Raw genomic sequence first — 18,844 nt, 5'->3', positions numbered from 1 at the left:
CAATTAATATGCATATATATGGTTTTTGTGTGTGAAGTAAACAGTTAGCCAAGAGATCAAAAGACCCATTTCATAGGGATTGAACTTTTGGGTATCCAGACTTGGTCCAAGATAATTTTCCCAATATATAATGGAAAATTAATTTTTAATTTCGTTAATTTTACTTTATATAAGATACAACCTTCAACTTAAACACACTTGGTTGTTAAAATAATAACACTTCAACTTTACAATATCTTAACTAAAATGTATACTCCAAGAGATTTTCATTTCGAATTTCAAGATTTCCTGATTGATTTCACAATAAAAGCTGGATAAAAACTGACAGAAACTCACTGATTTTCTGGAATACTTTAGATCAAAAATTATTATTCTATTAACATTTAAAATGAATGACAACTTAATAATCCCTTTACTAAAGTGTATATACCGAGAGATTTTCATTTCGAATTTCAAAGTCTTCTGATTGATTTGAAAATAAAAGATGAATAAAAACTGACAGATACTCACTGATTTTAAATCAAAAATTAAAATTTTATGAACATATGGCCTTAAGTATCTCAACCCTTGGCTCAAAGGCCCGGCTTCCGAAACTCACGGATGCGGCTAGTTAGTTGCGGGCGTTTCGATTCCAGGGAAGCGAACTTCAGGCGGGCACGTGCCGCTCCGTTGCTCTTGCCCCCCAAAATTCCCCATCGCATGCCACCGTGAAGCGCCGCCAAGAACGGGAGGAGCGGATACCTTCTATACAGGCACATCCGAGTCCACACGCACATCCACACCCATTCCTCAGGTCCCCGCCCACTCCAATTTTCGCAGCAGTGGTGCCAAGTTGTATTTATTGCTAGATTTGTTAAGGAATTAAAAAATATATTTCCATTTTATTAATTCGAAAATCATGCTTTTCCAGGTGATCAAAAAAGATACTTTGCTTTCAATTGATTTTATATTCTCTTTTAAAACTCCATAGGTATTACATGATCTTTAGAGTTTAACTATTGCTGGAGAAAACCCGATTTTTGGACAAAAATTTTTTTTGATTTTAATTATATAATTTTTGAGGTATATAAAATTGATTTTTGGTTGCAAATAGTTAATTTGTATAACAACAACTGTAAAGCTCAGTATGTGAAACATAAATATGGCTTGCTTAAATATAAAATGACATTTCTGATTTGTTTCAAGAATAACTAATTAAAGATTTATTTTTTTGATGAAAAGATTAAATATTGTTTTTAAATCTAGTATCTAAGAACGCTAAAAAAAATGTAATTATAAATATAAAGTGAATATTTTATAGTTCTTTGGCATCTCTGCTTCACACCACACCACACCCTTTCTTCGGCGGGGTGTGTGTGCGTGTGTGCGAGTCAAAAATAAACAAATGGTAACTTCTGTGGCAGCGACGCAACGTCTGCGCCCTGACTGATGGCGATCGGGTGGTGGCGAGGATGAGCTGGATCCCAAGATGCAACTGGAACCGATGACGGTGGATGGGGGATGTGGGATGGGGTACGGGCACGGCAGTTGGACTATTTATGATGTATTTCTCGGTTAATTAGTTGCAGCTGAACGCAGCGGAATGGGTGTGGGAATGGGAATGGGAATTGGAATGGAATCGGGATCGGGAATGTTTCCGCATGCATTTGCTATACATCAACCCAGTCATCTTCAGCCGACCAGAAGAAAGTGCGTGGCTGGAGGGCTGAGGGCTCAGAGCCCTGGGTATTTTTGCTATATTTGGATATTGCGCCGCTTGATCGGTGATGGATGCCTGCGCCTTTTCATCATTTATCTTCGAGTGCAGCGGGCTAATGGAACTGCAATGCGTTCCAGGAACTGGAGCGGAACGATGACGATGAGGACGACGATGGTCATGATGACGCTGCACCCGGGCAGACAGTTTGGGTAATTTCGGGTGGAGTAATTAAGTAAAGTAAATTAAGCCCCAAATTAAAAGCCATCAAATGTTACGCAAAATTACACTTTCACAGCGATTACTCATTTATAAAAGCCACTGACTTGCAGATTGGATTACCTCTGGCATTGCGAATAATGTTCAGCCAACAACTAAATGTATTTTTTCTGCTCCTCCTGATCGCTTGGGTTGTGGGCAGAACCACTTCACCCGATTTGGATGAGGACTGCGAACTTAATGCTGTCGATACAATGGTGAGTTCACCAACCATTCTGATTGTGATGCAATCCAGAGATGGAGATATGAAGCTATGGAGGCTTTAAAGCAAATATATGAAGGTTTATATTTTCTTAAAAGATTATTATTAGAAAAACATCCTGAAATTACTTAAACGGCCTATAACTGGATCATACAAGTTAGAAATCTATTGCTAGACAGAAAGATCGTCTTTTTAATTACAGCTTCTTTACAATTTTTATTTACAGCATGATTTTTGCTGCGACCTGCATGACGAGAGTCCGCAGTTCAGCGACTGTCAGATGGAATGGCACGAGAAGATCCCCTACGAGACGGACGAAGAGGAGCAGATCTACATGTTTGTGAGTTCAGTGCTGAAGGATAAACAAAGTACTCTACTAACTCTATAATCAGTGCACCGCAGAGTGCAGTTTCAACAACACAGAGTTTGTGGGCAAGGATCGCCGTTCGCTGAATCTTATCCAGGTAAAGGAGCACTTGGAAAGCGATCTGGTTAATGATGCGGATGTGGCGCTCCTCTATGACACCTACATCAAGTGCGACAAACATGGTGCGTTCAAGTTTCAAGAGATTCTTATAAAGCGAACCTTAAACCAAGTAACTTTTCCAGCGCTTTCGCTAATGCCGCACAAGGGAGTCAAGCAGTTGGCCAGACGCCTCTCTCACCACGGCTGTCATCCGTACCCGGGTTTGGTGCTCGAGTGCGTGGCCAACGAGATGATCCTCCACTGTCCCGCCAAGCGATTCCATCAGACAGCCCAGTGCGAAGAGACTCGCAATCATTTGAAGCAATGCATGCAGTACCTGAAGTACAAGTCCTAAAGTTGCATTAAACACACAGCGCTTGCAGCTTACACGTTTATTGTCCTGTGCTATAACTTAACTATGACTAAAGGTGGGACGGTCAGCTAGCTAGCGATCTTGACCAGATCGCCTTCTACTTGCAGTGAGTCGGCTAGCTTGAGTTGCTTGTCGAAGCGTTTCTGGAACTTCTTGGCCTGCTTTTCGGTCAAATCCTCGACAGACAGATGCTTGGCGTACTTCTTGAGCAGCTTCTTGCGTAGTTTTTCGAGGAAAATGCCATCAGCCTGCTTGCCAACGATCTTGGTTAGCTGGGCGGGCCAATCAAAGTCGCCAGATACGCCATTGGAGGTCTCTTCGGGTGCGGCTTCCTCAGCGGCCTCCTGCTTGGACTTCTTTTTCGGCGGCGCCTCCTCGGACTCGGCCTCCTCCTTCTGCTGCTGCTGCAGTGCCGCTATCTTTTCCTCCTTGATCCTGGCCAGCTCCGCCTGCTTGGCCTCCTTCATCTTGTTGATCTCCTTCTCGAGAATATCCCACACCTGGCTGGCCTGATGGCGGGACATCCTCATGCAGTTGCCCACGAAGTTCTCGAACTTGGCCTTCTTGCGCGGCACATTGTCGACGCTCTGGAGCTTCTGGAAGGCGGATCGCAAGTCAGGCGTCATTTTGTATTCGCTACTATCGAGGATCGCACGTATGATGTCCATCCAGTTCTCCTGCTTCTGGGCGTTCTTGTTGCGGGACTCCTTGGGGGTGAATTCCTGGCTCTGGCTGGAGTACTTTTGCGCCTCCGAGATGCACTTGATGTGCGCCACGTAATCCTCGCCGTAGAAGTCCTTCAGGCAGTCCATGCAGGACACGTTCTTGTTCTTGCCGCGACAGCGTGTCTGGTAGTGCTTCTCCACCGCCGGCTTCTTCACCGACTCTCCACAGATGTTGCACGTAAAGAAGACCATGTTTCTATAGTCGCCGATATCCTGGGCAAAGGGGAATCCTTAAAATTTCCGGAGAGTTATAATGAATTCAGTGCCGGCGGAGGCCAAACAAAACGCACGTGGGTATTAGTGTGACCGCAGAAGGGCAAGGCTAAAATACCACAAATTAAGTGTTGGTTAAGTTTATTCCAGGGATGCAAATATAAAAAAAGTTCATATATATTTATTTATATAAAAAAAAAATAATTGGCATCTCATGCAATATACACATATTATGGTGTAATTTATTTTTTAGTGCTATTCCCCATTTTTTAATTTAGCAATAAGCGAATTAAACACCAGAAAATTATAGAAGAAAAACATGGGAACCAAAATAGCTTATATAAGATTCCGATTTATTAAATTTACAGAATACCATTTTTTAATAAAACATAAAATATATAAGTTTTTAGATTATTTTAAGAAATTACAAAAAATCATAGATTGATATTAATTAAATGTTTTAACACAGGCATAGTTTAGTAATATATAATAAAAAATAACAATTTCGACCCATCGCTAAAAGTATCGCAGGCCGGGTGTCATCACTAATTGCAACAGCTGTTCGCAACACGTTGCCGTTGCTGACGAAATTCAGACAAATTGTTTGGAGAAATCCCGGCACTTTCGGTTTCTTAGAAGTTCAACGCCCCGCGGTTACAGACGCCGACGAAATACGAATGTATATAGTGAAATCCGTAGGGTCGCCACTCTATAGAACTCTGCGAACACTCACGACGAGTAATTCGATGGCGGCCACAATTGCCTCCGCGAAGGATCCCTTAACAGGACCTCGCTATGAGCGCGAACCCAATGTGCTGAGGAAAAAGCTGGCATCCGTGGTGCCGGGCACCGTGAATCTGCAAGTCCTGGGCTCCGGCGCCAATGGAGCACCGGCCGCTGTTTACCTTTTCACCGATCAGGCGCGTTACCTGTTCAACTGCGGCGAGGGAACCCAGAGATTGGCCCACGAGCACAAGACCAGACTGTCGCGCCTGGAGCAGATCTTCCTTACGCAAAACACTTGGGCATCCTGCGGAGGATTGCCCGGTCTGACCCTTACCATCCAGGATGCCGGAGTGCGCGACCTGGGACTGCATGGACCACCTCATCTGGGCGCCATGCTGCAGTCCATGCGACGCTTTGTGATCCTTAAGAACCTCCAGGTGCAGACGTTCGATTGCTCCGAGGGAGCTTGCTTCGAGGATTCCATTCTCAAGGTGGACTCTCTGCCGCTGATTAGCTCGGTGGAACCAAAGAAAAGTGTGATCAACTACATCTGCCAGCTGAAACCACGAGCTGGTGCTCTGAACCTGGTCAAGTGCGTGGAGCAGGGTGTGCCGCCAGGACCTCTGCTGGGACAGCTTAAGAACGGCCAGGATATAACGCTGCCCTGTGGCAAAGTGGTGCGTTCAGCCGATGTCACCGAGGCCAGTGAGACGGCCCTCTCCTTCGGTTTCCTGGACGTGCCCAGTGTGGATTATCTGCCAAGTCTCCTGGCGCACGGCAAACGGCTCCAGAAGTTGGGCGAAGAGCAGCTAACCGAAGTGGCCCTGGTGATGCACTTCACGCCTCATCTGATAGCCTCGCGGCAGGACTACAAGGACTTCCTGGCCGAGAATTTCTCGCCGGGCACTCAGCACATCCATTTGAACTCTCCCCTTAACCAGTTCTCTGGATATGCAGCTGCCCATCGCATCCAGCACCAATTGCACCAGCTGGCCCCTCAGGTTTTCCCAATCCTGGGCGAACAGATGCCCTGCCAGAGTCAAAGCCTTAGCCTCAACCTCAAGAAAACCAAGCTGGAAGATAGCAATGGTGACGAGGTGAAATCCAGCGAGGGAGGAGAACAGGGTGTGGTGGCCATGACCAGCTTTCATCTGAGGCCAAGAAAGGGTAAGTACTAATAGCTATAACAAATCCACAGTTATATTGATTATGTATATATATGTATTTTCCGAAGGTCTGGATCGCACTCTGGAGTCCAAACTCACGCCGGAGGAGTACGTTAAGGAGACCCATGCCGTGCCTGGCTTTACAGAACTGTTGGCCAAATTCAAAGAAGACAATAGTTTCCCCAATAACTCAGCCGACAGCTTCCCAAAGATTATTTTCCTGGGCACGGGATCCTGCATTCCCAATAAGACGCGCAATGTTAGCTCCATTCTGATCAAGACTGCCGTTGATGCCTACGTATTGTTGGATTGTGGAGAAGGCACCTACGGTCAGATTGTGCGGCTCTACGGTAGCGATCAAGGGCAGCAGGTTCTGCGCCAACTGCAGGCAATTTATGTGTCTCATTTGCATGCTGATCACCACATCGGACTGATTGGTCTGCTCCGGGAGAGGAGGCAGTTGGAACCGAAGGCTGAGCCACTGATTCTGCTGGCTCCCCGCCAAATTGAGCCTTGGCTGGAGTTTTACAATCGTGAGATCGAGACAATCGAAGATGCTTACACTCTGGTGGCCAATGGCGAACTCCTGGCCAGTCCCCTTACCGGCGAGAAAGTTGAACCGCTGGGCATCACCTCGATAGCCACCTGCCTGGTAAGGCATTGCCCAAACTCCTTCGGAATAAGCCTAACTCTGGCAGCTAAGCACAAAAATGAACCCGTGAAGATTACCTACAGCGGCGACACGATGCCGTGCCAGGATCTGATCGATCTGGGGCGTGACTCCACGGTGCTCATCCACGAGGCCACCATGGAGGACGAGCTGGAGGAGGAGGCACGCTTAAAGACGCACAGCACAGTGTCGCAGGCCATTCAGCAGGGTCGTAGCATGGACGCTCGCCACACGATTCTCACCCACTTTTCGCAGCGCTACGCGAAATGCCCGCGATTACCCAGTGACGAGGATATGCAGCGAGTGGCAATAGCCTTCGACAACATGGAAGTGACCCTGGATGATCTGCAGCATTACCACAAACTCTATCCCGCCCTGCTGGCCATGTACGCGGAATATACGGAGGAACTGGAGCAGCGGGCTGTTAAGCGAGAGCTGAAACAGGAGCGAAAGCGCAAGTTGGTGCAAACGTGATCGCAGGAGGAGCAGGATTATTTATACAAACAGCTACTGTTAAACTAATATTAGCAAGGAATAGTTAGGTTATAACAAATGCTTTGGACCCATGAAATGAACTCAAAAGCAAGGCGGGAATATTTTTATTTTATATTTACGACTTATACGTATTTGGTATAATGTTAGTGTTCTAGGAAAAAGTTACCCTTCAAGGTGTCACGATATTGTTATTATAAACCTTATTTTCCAAACCGCACTTAATTCCCCCTCAAACTCAATAAAAAAATATAAAATCCTCATTGTTTTTTTAGTTTTTTCTTTATTTACTTAATACGCTTGCAACAGTGTCTGTGTAATAAACGCTTTTTGTAATGATTTTAAAATGTTTTATGTTGGTTCGGACTTGACAATATCATCATAAATATTATTAATAATTATCAATAATAATTATCCACTTCCGACTCAACAAGGGGCCCTTGGATCCTAGCACATTTTTTTTATGTTTTATGTTTTATTTTTAGTTATTGAAATTTCAACTTTAAGGCACTTTAGTTCAACGGTCTTCACTTCTTCATTTTTTTTTTTTTGTAATTGATTTTTGTTTTTTGGAAATTAGCTGTGACTAGTTAAAATTAGTAGGTAAACGACAAAGTATATATATGTATGAACTTATTTTAGGTCCTTCGATATTTGGTGTGTGTGTGTGTGTTTGTGTTTTGGGTGAATGCGGGGGTGTCGGATTGGGGGGAGGTGGAGGGTACAACTTCTGGTTAATATTTGCATCTCATAAATAAACGTAGTTCCAACATTGATATAATTAATGCTCTGTTTAAAAATAAATAAATAGCTTTAAAATACGGCAAAACGAAAGCAGCAGAATTAGCGGGATAAGAATTATTCAACAACAACATAAAATAATCCAGTATAACCAAGTCAGAATTAATCATAGAACTGCCTTCGCCCCGGCCACGCTGATTCCTCCTCGTATTAGACTACAAATTCATTAAGATTAGAGACGAACGCCGCCTCGGGGGTCGGCAGGATCATCCGCGATTATCCGCGATCATCCGCATCCGGTCGATCTCCTCTAGGCCCGTTCCACGTAGTTGCCGGGGAATGTGCCGAAGCAGCCGGTCCTCTGCGAGGTGCCCACGAACCATCCGTCGTCGCACTTCTCCAGCACATGGACCACATCCCCCTCGAGGAGCTCCAGTTCGTCGGAGTTCTGGGGCCGGTACTTGTAGAGGGCGCGGTACCTGAAAGTTATATCCCATAAATCAGATATTCCTGTTAAGCCGGATCTATATCTGGGATAACTCACGCCAATGGCTCGGAACTGGTGTCCACATGCAGGGCGTCCGTCTTGTGGAGCGTCCGTGTTTCCTTGAGGATTCCATTCGGTGGCTGGACTCCGTTTTGAGTCAGGGTGTTGAACTCATTGTTGATGTTTGTGCGTAGCACATCGAGATTGGGACGCAGATTCGTGGTGCTCTGGCTGGTGATCACGGTCGTTGTCCTGGCCGCAATATCCTCAGCACCAATGTCCGTAAGAACCTTTTTTTAAAAGAAACGGGGATAAGCTATCTGGGGAACTTTGTTTGTGAATTCCAAGGCTCACCTCCACATAGGAGCACGGGAAGATGCCCTTTCTGTTGGCAATCTTGCCCTCGAACCAGTTTCCATCCACTCGGCGAGTCAAAGTAACCAGTTCGCCCTTATTCAAGGAGAGCTCGACGCCCGATTGCGCCTGGAAGTTATATTTGGCACGGGCCTGGCCTTCCGATGGCCGCTTTGATGGAGTTCGGGCGCCATCTCGACTGACAATCTGGAATTGGGACATTGGTTCGATTTATTAATGGCTGTTTAACGGATGATAGTAATTGGTTGGGGAATTCTGCTACTTATAGATATGTTTGTTTCCAAGATAGTAGCTAATTCTTGTCTATGCACATTGAAACTTTGCTTTCGTAACTTGTTTTTCTAAAGTTCAACAACTAATAGTTGATTCATATTTTGTGACTGACCTTTGCGGTTTATTTAATCAGTGTGTACATTAACTTGAAAACCCCAGCAGCGTGGTTTATTTATGATCCACTAATAACACTAATTGGTCACTAAAACCAATTTAAATTAATAGAAACGGATAAATAAAAATATGTTTTGGTACAGGTAATAGGGAATAAAAGGATTAAGCCTTGAAGGCTTATTGTAAAATTTCAACCAATTGCCAAACAGTATCTTTAACAAACCCATTCCTAGTATTTGATACCCACTCACCTCAACATAACTGGCCGGAAGCAGACCAATCATGGCATTGTGCTCGCCCTCGTACCAATTGGCATCGATCTGTCGCCTGATGTAGATGGTGTCGCCCTTGCGGAAAGAGAGCTCCCTGGAAAGATTTTGGCTAGAGTTCATCTTGTTAATGGGGAAATGCCTTAAGGAGTACATACTTGGAGCTCTGGCCCTGGAAGTTGAAGAGGGCCCGGGCCACCGTCTTGGGGCCCACCAGCGACTTGAGGGTCACGTCCGTGGGGAAGTCATCGTAGCGGTTGAGGGCGATGGGCGACTTCTGCGACGGCGTAAAGTTGTCCGTGTGGCGGCGCGAGTTCATGTCCTGCAGCTCCTGTAGATACTTGCGGCGGCGCTCCTCGTGGTAGAGCTTCTGCATGTGCTCCGCTTGGCGAATGGCTAGTTCCTCCTCCGGCACGTTCTGGCGCTGCTCATGCCTGATCGGGGTCTTGAAGTGGATATTCACGTCTGTGGCATAGTAACGATTGGGAGACTCTGTTTAGATGAGAGGCACAAAAGCGGCAAGACGGGGTTCAGGCTCAAGCTTAAGCGATGCGGAATGGGCGTTGTTGGTTCCTCTTCTAATGTATGGTAAACCACTAGCATTTAATAACTCAAGATGATCTTAATAACTTATTTAACTTATTTAAATCAAAGTTTTTTATATTGGTTAACAGGTAGATGCTTGTTCGACTTATAAAACTTCAGCTGCATAAATACCAACCCATCTTATAGAAGTTGTTTGAGAACAAACTAATTTGAGTTGAGAACTTATTTTGCCCAAGTGTACTTGATGTTTACCCTACAAAATAGCTAGATGTTGTTGCCATCGTAGTTGTCTGAGTCGTAAGACGATCCAACCGCAAATCGCCGTCACTGCTGGCGCTTCTGTTACGAAACACTGGCTTATCTGAGAGTCGGGTGCGGCCGTACATATCTGTCTGCCAATTGGTAGGCAAATAAACAGCCACCACCAACAGGCCCCCACCCACCCATCTGACACCCCACCCGACCAGTAATGAGTGGCATTCCACAATCTCCAATTGAATTAGGTAGCCCTCTCAAATCGAGAATTAACTGCAATTGAAGTTAATGCTCGTTAGCCTAACAATCTGGTAATTGGGGATCTGAAGGAGGCAGGCACAACAACTGAACTCCCAGCGATTTAGAGCTTTACGTAGCCAGATGACCTCGCGATAAGATAAGTTGCCTATTTGCATGCGAATCTCTCCGAGTAACTCTTCGCTTTAAAGTGCCCCGATTCCGTTCAATTGATTCCACAATGGAATTGCGCAGCAGTCGGCCAACTGATAAAGATGAAATTAAACATCCATTGACCCGATTCGGGAAATTTTCAAGGAGAAAATCTCGGGAGATGGACTGGTTGTAGGTGGAAATGGAAATGGAAATGGAAGGGGTAGTGGTATGTCAGCTGCACAAATATTTTAAAGCAAATAAGCCATGAGCCGCAAAGCTTTGTTTTCGAACAGCAACAATTAACAACAGCTTTGTACGTGCTGTTTACGCCAAGTGAAGAAATGAAAAGAGAGGTTTAATTGACACTCGGGGGATTTTCACTTTCACTGATTCGCTGCGGCATATTTTTGCCAGCGTTTGAAAGTGCTTGCACAGAGAAAAATCGTAGTTGGTATCAATATGATAGTGTTATCTTGTTTTTATAAAAACAATTGGGATTATTTTTAACTATCAAGACAATTCTATTTGAGGCGCATTTTTGTGAACCATTTTTGTGTTTTATAAAATTACGTATACGTAATATTTTTAAATTCTAAAAGCTGTTTTTTTTTTAAATGTTAATCAATAAGAATGAAATTAAAGAGGGTAACTGGTAAAAAAAAAAACTTAATTTAATAGAATAATGAGCTGGTAATGGAAAATTTCCAATTAAGACCACTTTACATTTTCCGCTTTATGAAAAGCGTTGCTTTTCATCTTTCTCTGAGCCACCAACAAACACAAATACACGAAGGCTTTTTAAGGCTTTTCCTTCCATTTCACGCTCAATTAACTATTTTTAAATGGTTTTCTTTACTGTTTTCTTCGCAATGCGCTCATTAGTCACAACAATCAATCAGAATCAGAATCGGAATCGAAGCCTGAGGCAATTTTCTGATAAAGCTGAGGAGAATCGACGAACCACAACAACAAACAAGCTTCGCGCTTCACTTGAGCCGGAGAAAGAGACGGGTAGAGGGGGGTGGAGAAAGAGAGGGACTTAATAAACGACTTTACCGTAGCACGCGTAGCGCTCAACTGAAACCGAAATCGAATCTGAATGGGGTCCCCAAGGCAGCTAAGCGATATAAAGATAGTGAAAGAGACAACGAAGGTGGGAGAGGAGGAGAGCCAGAGACTGTCAGAGAAGAGAAGCAAGAGAGAGAAGACCAGAAGACTACGTCAAAGACTCTCTGCAGGGTGAGTAATTCCCAGAGATAGCGGCTTTCGTATTACTACAAGTTCCGTTTTCTGGCGGCGCCGCCTCACGTTTAATTGTTGTTGCTGTTGATGGTGCTGTGGGGTGTGTGAATTGCTTGCTGCTGGCACAGTGGGCCGAATCGATCGAAGCTCGCTAAATTAATCACAAACTTAAGACACAAATATCCATATTCAATTTTTTTTGGGACTGCTGTTTTTTGATTTTACGCAGAGTTTCTATCCGTAAACTACGCATGTTTATTTTTCTACAAGTTCTGCAATGCATTTATGTATAAGTACAACAAGTGGCTTAAAGTTCCTAATAAGCAAAATCAATTATAATATCGTTTCATATAAAATATTCTAAGTGCCTTAAGTCCGATAAAACCCACGACACAGTCCACTGTTGTTTCTTCACCTTGATCATAGTAAAATAAAAGCTTTTTCTCGCATTAACTTTTATCAAATCTTTGGGTTTGGAACGTAAGAAGCGTGGCCAAGAGCGGCCCAGCTTTATCTCTCTCTCTTTGGGCCACCTCTCTTCGGCAAACTCAGGTGGCCCAGGTGATAACGAGTTTTTACCTTTTTGCAAAAGAAAAACCGTGAGAAAGTGCAAAACAGGAAGGTCGCTTAGTCAAATGAGAAAGTGCAAAGCGAGTGGGACGGTGGGAGCTGAAAAGGGGGTTCAATCGATCGCTTGGCTTTCTTTTATCTCGCTGGGACTCTATCATACCGCTCACCAACATCTGCGGCTTGGGTAATAGTTTATAATAAATTTGAAAGGTATTAGTTGTCTATTAAAAATTGAATAAACGATTTTTATAAATGTTTAAACTACCTGAAGGTGACAAGGAGATGGTTTCAAAATCAAATATAGTAATCGGCAGCAAGAATACATGGAAATATCAAAATAATATAAATAAAACCAAATACGCACTTTTTATCTATAGATTGTTTACAAATTATTTGTTTTTTTTTAACTAAAAACAAGATGCAGAATCAAATTATTTATGGAACTAATATATATGTATAAACCTGATTCCCTTGTTTGACAACGAACTTGTTTTAAATACTAACTGCCTGGCCACTGATGTTGCATCTTTTGGTATCTTTGATGTTGCTGCTGTTGCAATTGCTGCTGATGGTGCTGCTGTTGCTGCTGCAGCTGCAATTGCTGTTGCTGTTGCTGCTGCCAGAGAAGCAGTGGCATGGAAGCCCCAATGGCACGTTGATTGGCGAGGTAGGCCTGCCTCTGGTTGGGCTGCGGTGTGTGGGGCAGTCCCACCACGTGGTAGCCACCTGCAACACCCTCATAGTTTGAGGGGGACGGAGGTCTCAGGGGGGCGTGGCTGGAGTAATCGTATCCCCGCCGATGTATATAAAGGATTTTGCCACAGTTGGGTATATCGCAAGTGCTGTCCTGACGCAATACGCCGTTGTTGTTGTTGTTGTTGCTGTAAGAGGCGTTACGCAGGTGGCTCACATCGCCTCCACTGCTCTGTGGTCTTTGCCACGGATTTTCATTAATCTCCGGGCTGCGCCACAGGCTGCTTTCTGCTTCCGGAAAGCGGTATCGCTCGTCCTCCAGCTCCAGGCCATCATCGCAGCTGCGGTGCAACTTGTGCCGCCAGTGAACCGCCTTGCTCTTGGAGTAACTGGAGGATTGGCTGCGATGCGGCGCAAGCGTTTGGTGGATCATATTGCCGCCGTTGCATAAGTCATTTAATTTCCGAGCGCGACCCGAAAGACACCTTTTTTTTGGCACGGAAAAGTGAAAACTGACTAGCGGCGGCCGCGACAGGTACATTCCCGAGTTTGTTTTGTTGACGGCATCGTCTTGGCCATGGCAACGCGAACAAACTGCAGGCCGGCAAGGTGAGCCAGCCACCCCCACGTGGCAGTGGCAACAACACAGCCGTGCCACCACCACCGCCCAGAAAGGTGGTCAGGTGGGTGGTGGTTCGGCGGTTCGGCGGTTCGGCCGGGTGAGCTAAGCAGGTCAGGCACGTCCGCGTGGCCGGCATTCTCATTGGTGATATCGATTTATTTGCTCAACTGAGACACGGCGCGCCTTCAAAGCGAAATTGCACCAATTGCGGAAATTGCCGCCGTTGCGGTAGTAAAAATGCTTTTAGCAAAGGTCAACGAATGACAGTGGCTTGCTATGGATACTTAATGTCCTGGCAGTAGTTTCAGTTAAGCAGCTCACTCAGATTAATTCATTAGGAAGTTTTAATGGGATTTAATATGGGTTTATGCTCTTTTAATTAAATTTATAGTATAGTAATAAGTAACTAGATACTCCGTTTTGAAATTCATATTCTTTTGTATATAAATGTTTAATTGGAAGATCTAGATGAAAGATAAAATATCATACAATTCCCTTGTAAAGCTTAATCGCTCCTACTAACTTTAAAGTACCACTTTTTATTTAATAAAATAGGTATTGAATATATTTGTTTTCCGTTTCCGTTTTTGTTTTTTTTCTTTTCTTAAAAAAATAATTTAAATCGCTCTTCCTAACTTTTTAGTACGATTTTTAAGTGGAGGTTTTCTATAATATTTATTGGATATAAATTCCAGATCAAAGAGTTCTTTTATAAAGAAATAAGCTAAATCAATTAATCTAACTTTTAAGTACTATTTTGAAATATTTATAAAAAAAAGTGAATCGCTCGTACTAAAATGTATGTAAAACTTCTTGTAGGCGGTTATTCTTGCACCAATTTGCAGTTAGCCAGGAGGACACCTGCATGATCGTCACTCACCTGATCCGTCGACGGTGTCGGTGTTGTACGGGAAATCGTAGGCGGAGAGACCCTTGACCGGCGGCTGGGGGGAATTGGGGGCGCGTTCGGGTCGAGATCTGCGCCAGGGATTACAGACAAAGAGACGGGTAAAGGGACAATTTCGAATAGTTATGACCAATGGGGAAGTACCCAGAAAGCAGCTGCTAGCTCTACGATATCAGGCGACCAACGAAGCATAGACTAGAGTTGCCCTGATCCACCCTAGAAACCCCCAATCACTGCTCCCCTGAAAGTTGTTACTTTTAGTCACCTTTAAATGTCACCATGGCCGTCTTCTTGAGGCGCTCCAGAGTTCCACCATCCTTGGGCTTCTTATTGCCATTCTCTGCCCCATCGGGCACATATCGCGCCTTGGGTCGATGCTTGTCGGGATCGAACTTCTGGTTGGCGAATATGTCCCTCATGCAGCTGGTTAGCCGGGAGCTCAGTTGATGGCTCTGCGACTTAGCCGGACGCAGTGGCGAAGTGGAGCTGGCCCGCACCACCCGCTGCGGCTTCTTGGGCAGCTCCTTGGGCTTCGAGGGTTCCGGATGCCTGTGGGCCACCCAGTCGGCACTCAAGTGCGGCGATATGTCGTGCACATCCCGCATATCCGGATGCGAGGTGGACAGATAGCTTTGGGTCTGTGGCTCCGGCGACTCGTAGCGCTTCCTCAGCCGTTCGAAGCAGTGACTGTTGCTGCTCACACTCCTCGTGGGACTCGACCGGATGGGCAGTTCCCTCTTCAGCGACGCCGTCTTGCTGATGATATCGATGTGCGGCATTAGCCTGTCCTGGGCACTTCGCATCCGCCTTCTACCGCGCTCCGGCGACGGCGTTGCGGCCCGCACCTCGAACTTGTGGGTGAGGCGTGGCACATCGTCCTTCTGCTTCGACACCGCCTCCGTAGCGGCGTCCGGGGCGTCTTTGGATCCCGCACTCATCTCGGGATCGCTGCGCGCCCTCCGCAGCGAGCTAAGCCCAAAAAAATCACGCCGCTCGTTGGATGGCTCCCGCGACTGTTCGCCGGACTGGCGGATGCTCTCGAAGTGCTGACGCATCTTGCGCACCTCGCCGGTGTAGACCCGCTGCAGGTAGGAGCTGGAACAGGCCGAGGCCTGCGATTGGGGCGACAGACTGCGCGATCGGTAGTAGGAGTCCGAGTAGAGCTCAAGACTGCCGTCGTCTTGCTGCTCCGGTGATCCGTTCCCAAAGCTGATGAGCTCGGTGTCGTCGGGCGGACGGTCGGGCGGGCTGTGCAAGTGAAAATTTACACGGGCCGCCGGACGTTCGCCGAACACACCGCTCAAATCGGTCAGCGAGTTGCTCAGCTCCTGGTGGTGATGATGTTGATGGTGCACTTGCCTGGCTCGCTGCCGTTCCTGCATATTCTGATTGATCAGTCGCATGACCTCGGCCTCGTCCGGCGAGGAATCTTCGCGAGCGTGGTATATGGTCTTGGGTGGCTCATCGAATTGCCGATCCTCGAAGTACTGTATCTTCTGGCTGATGTCCTCGGCCGGTTCGCGAGCATCCACCTTGGCATCCACCTTGGCTTCCACCTTGGCTTCCGCCTTGGGCGGCGGTTTAACCTTGACCTCCTGACTTGCTGCCGGCTTGGGCCTGGGTGGCACCTCGGGTGGCGGCTTTAATAGGGTCAGCTCGGCGTTCTTGGCCGCAATGGCGCCACGGGTTTCCCTGGCCACCACCACCGGCGACTGACTGCGAGTGGCACGGGGAAGAGTCTGGTTGGACTGCTGTTCGTCCCGCTTGCGCTGAACGGGACCCAGGAGCTGATCCTTGGAGATGGTCGAGTTGCAGCGCACCTTCAGGCCATTCGGTCGGGAGCCCTTCTCCACGGTGACCACATACTGCTCTTCGACGGAGCCGGGAACCTGACGATTTCCCGAGTAAATCTCATTCAGCTGCTGGGTGATTTTCTTGATCTGATCCTTGGACAAGGTGCTAACCAGGTCGTTGTCCAGATGGCGCTCCATCTCGGGTTCCACCTCCACGCGATGCTCCAGACTGCTGGCCAGATCGGCCACTGTGTTGCGCCTCCAGTGGCGATGAACTGGCTCCGATTGCAGTTGCTGTTGCTGCCGCAGTAGATTTAGCTGCTCGAAATTGTCGCGCAGATCTTCCACGGACTTCTTCTTGGCCGTCAACGATTGGTCCGCCTCCTGGCGCCACTTGATGGAGCCCACGTCCTTGGAACGGAAGTGCAGATCCCGCTGCTTCTGGTCATCCTGCAGCTTGCCCACCAGATAGTGCAGCTCCTTTTCGGCGCGCTCGTGCAGTCGCACCCGTCGCCATTCGTCAAAGTCCAGCAGCTCGGCATCCTTCCTCAAAGGATGAAAGCTACTGGACGAGGTGGCCCTCTCCAGCTGACCCACTCGCTCCAAGGTGCTGTAGAAGCGATTCAGCTCGGTGAAACGCTCGCAGTTGTTGCGATACCGACAGCTGGGACTGTGCCGCTCCAGGTGCGTCAGCGAAGTGGCGCTGTGGGCCAGTTCGCCGCACTGGTAGAGTCCATTCGATGGCGCCGGCGTGGCCCTGCGACGCTCGTCGGCACTACTGAGACTGCTGGCCCTGGCCAACAGCGACTGCGACTGCTCTTTGTCCTTGGAGCGCAGGCTGTCGATGCGACGGCGCGACGGTGAGCGCACCTCCCGGCTGATCTGGGGCACCCGCACCTCCCGCGTGGGCGAAAAGTGACGCTCCTGCAGGCTGCCGCCCAATTGCGGCGACTGCGGACGGGCAATGTCCGTAACGGAGACCTGTTTCGGCGGACGCTGCTGCTCCTTACCCTCGTACTTCCACACGAGATCCTCGATGCACGGCTGCTGGATCGTTTGACTGGCGTAGTCGCACACATCCTCCGGACCGAACTTGTACTCCTGCGGCAACGACATGGCCTGCTTGGCATTGTACTCGTTCCAGAAATTCGTCTTCTCGCGCACCGATTCGCTGTAGGAGTGCACAGTAACCTGTGGTGGTGGTGGTGCCTTACTGGTGGATTTCCCGGACAGACGCTTCCGGGGAACGTGACCTTCGCTGCGGCTGCTCTGGAGTGGAACCAGTGCCTTGGAGGACGAGCCTCTGGACTTGCTCACATACGTCTTGGGTGGGGCAATGGGCACAAACTCCTGACGCACCAGCGAGTCAATGGAGAAGGTGGAGTTGCTCCGGGGCAGGCTGTCATTGGATCCGTTCTTAGCCTGACCCTTTCCCGCCTTCGAGGAACACTTCCTCAGCGATCGAGTGCCACAGTCCAATAGTGTCTGCGGTCGCACTTGAGGGAAGCACATTGTCTGTCTGGTGGTAGTGCTCACTGTGGTGTGACGAAGTCTTGGCAAGGACTTGCTACGCGAGGTGGCATACGAACGCACTGCCTCCCGCACCTCTTGAGGGGATTTCAGAGACGGATCCCTTAGGATGTTAGTACTGGCCTCGAAGTTGGTGCGATTAGCTGGCAGGGTGTTCTCCAGTCGCTTCTTCTCCTCGGCGAAGCTGCGCTCCTTGGAGATGCTACGTCCAAAGGCCACCGGACTCCGGCTGGAGTGACGCAGTGCCAGAAGACGAGCGGGACGTCTGCTGGGACTGGAGGACCTCAGACGGGAAAGCTGCTGTTGCTGCTGCTGCTGCTGGACGCGACGCGTGAGTCGAGTCTCCTTGGTGGCCGTCAGGGTTTGCAGCAGGGTGGACACTGCTCCCGCCGACTTCGACCGACAGATGGGCTCACGACGCGAACAACTCGAGGTGGCCACCTTGCGCAGGGTGATGGTGGACACCCCAGAGGCATTTGCTCCATTCGGTGGCTGGAAGCATTGCTCATGCCTGGACTTCGAGGCGGAGCTCAGCACTCGAACGGTGCTCTTCGTGCAGCTGGACTTGCGGTGGGGCGGCCTGGGAGGAGGGTCGTCCTGTTGCGACACCTGCTGCTTCTTGCTCAGCGGAATGAACGAGGGCAGATTCTTCGACAGCTGCGAGAACATCTTCGCCGGCTTCTTCTCCCTCCTCTTAATCAAATCTTGATGGGGCGGTGGTGGTAGTGGTGGTGGCGGCGGTGGTGGCGGTGGAGGCGGTGGTGTGGGTGGTTTTCTGAAGGGTTCTTCCCCTTCTTCCAGCTCCTTGGTGCTCACACGAATCTTGGTGAGCGTGGGAGTGATCTGTATGAATTCGAACTCCTCCACAATTTCTTGAGGAAGGCAATAAATCGGGTTTTGAGATTAGGCAGCTGCTGGGTTTTTTTTGGTGGTGCCTCGTGACAGTGCCATAAACGGTGGTGCTAGTTTGGGGTTTTTTTTTTCGGTGGTGCCCGCCTCCTTGTGGGCGAGCAAAAACAACTTCAG

At 47.8% G+C, this 18,844-nt stretch overlaps 4 protein-coding genes across 26 annotated transcripts in view; 2 read left to right on the top strand and 2 right to left on the bottom strand.

The window, feature by feature from the left end:
• The first annotated feature begins 1,719 nt into the window (after positions 1 to 1,719).
• On the top strand, positions 1,720 to 3,068 carry LOC108140327 (general odorant-binding protein 68). 2 transcript variants are annotated; one of them, XM_041707640.1, is made up of 4 exons: positions 1,720 to 2,172; positions 2,404 to 2,517; positions 2,570 to 2,726; positions 2,787 to 3,068. In XM_041707640.1, exons 1-4 carry the CDS (start codon positions 2,056 to 2,058, stop codon positions 2,996 to 2,998), a joined length of 600 nt encoding a protein of 199 aa, XP_041563574.1. In that variant the 5' UTR covers positions 1,720 to 2,055; the 3' UTR covers positions 2,999 to 3,068. The 2 variants fall into 2 exon arrangements, with proteins under 2 accessions (XP_041563574.1, XP_017118500.1); XM_017263011.2 differs by having other exon boundaries at positions 2,570 to 3,068.
• On the bottom strand, positions 3,021 to 4,049 carry LOC108135006 (cell growth-regulating nucleolar protein). Its single transcript, XM_017255540.2, has one exon. It carries the CDS (start codon positions 3,931 to 3,933, stop codon positions 3,085 to 3,087), a length of 849 nt encoding a protein of 282 aa, XP_017111029.1. The 5' UTR covers positions 3,934 to 4,049; the 3' UTR covers positions 3,021 to 3,084.
• Positions 4,050 to 4,517: 468 nt separating this feature from the next.
• Positions 4,518 to 7,271, top strand: LOC108135008 (ribonuclease Z, mitochondrial). Its single transcript, XM_017255542.2, has 2 exons — positions 4,518 to 5,847; positions 5,915 to 7,271. The coding sequence occupies exons 1-2, from the start codon at positions 4,632 to 4,634 to the stop codon at positions 6,988 to 6,990; spliced, it is 2,292 nt and encodes a 763-aa protein (XP_017111031.1). The 5' UTR covers positions 4,518 to 4,631; the 3' UTR covers positions 6,991 to 7,271.
• Positions 7,272 to 18,844, bottom strand: part of LOC108135007 (sorbin and SH3 domain-containing protein 1) — a 40,969-nt gene continuing 29,396 nt past the window's right edge. For 12 of the 22 annotated variants that reach the window (XM_041707221.1, XM_041707222.1, XM_041707212.1 and 9 more), the window contains 6 exons: positions 14,761 to 18,690; positions 9,426 to 9,759; positions 9,250 to 9,364; positions 8,591 to 8,797; positions 8,294 to 8,526; positions 7,272 to 8,228 (listed from right to left, as the gene is read on the bottom strand). In XM_041707221.1, coding sequence (XP_041563155.1) covers positions 8,060 to 8,228; positions 8,294 to 8,526; positions 8,591 to 8,797; positions 9,250 to 9,364; positions 9,426 to 9,759; positions 14,761 to 18,690 — 4,988 coding nt within the window. In that variant the 3' untranslated portion in view covers positions 7,272 to 8,059. Of the gene's footprint in view, positions 8,229 to 8,293; positions 8,527 to 8,590; positions 8,798 to 9,249; positions 9,365 to 9,425; positions 9,760 to 14,468; positions 14,567 to 14,760; positions 18,691 to 18,844 lie in introns of those variants that run through there. The other 10 variants (XM_041707208.1, XM_041707213.1, XM_041707229.1 and 7 more) reach the window with 8 other exon arrangements.

This window comes from Drosophila elegans, unplaced genomic scaffold (genome assembly GCF_018152505.1).
Source record: "Drosophila elegans isolate 14027-0461.03 unplaced genomic scaffold, ASM1815250v1 contig_183, whole genome shotgun sequence".
Taxonomy (NCBI): Eukaryota; Metazoa; Arthropoda; class Insecta; order Diptera; family Drosophilidae; genus Drosophila; species Drosophila elegans.
The sequence above is the reverse complement of the archived record's forward strand: the minus strand, read 5'-3'. Positions and strand labels throughout refer to the sequence as shown.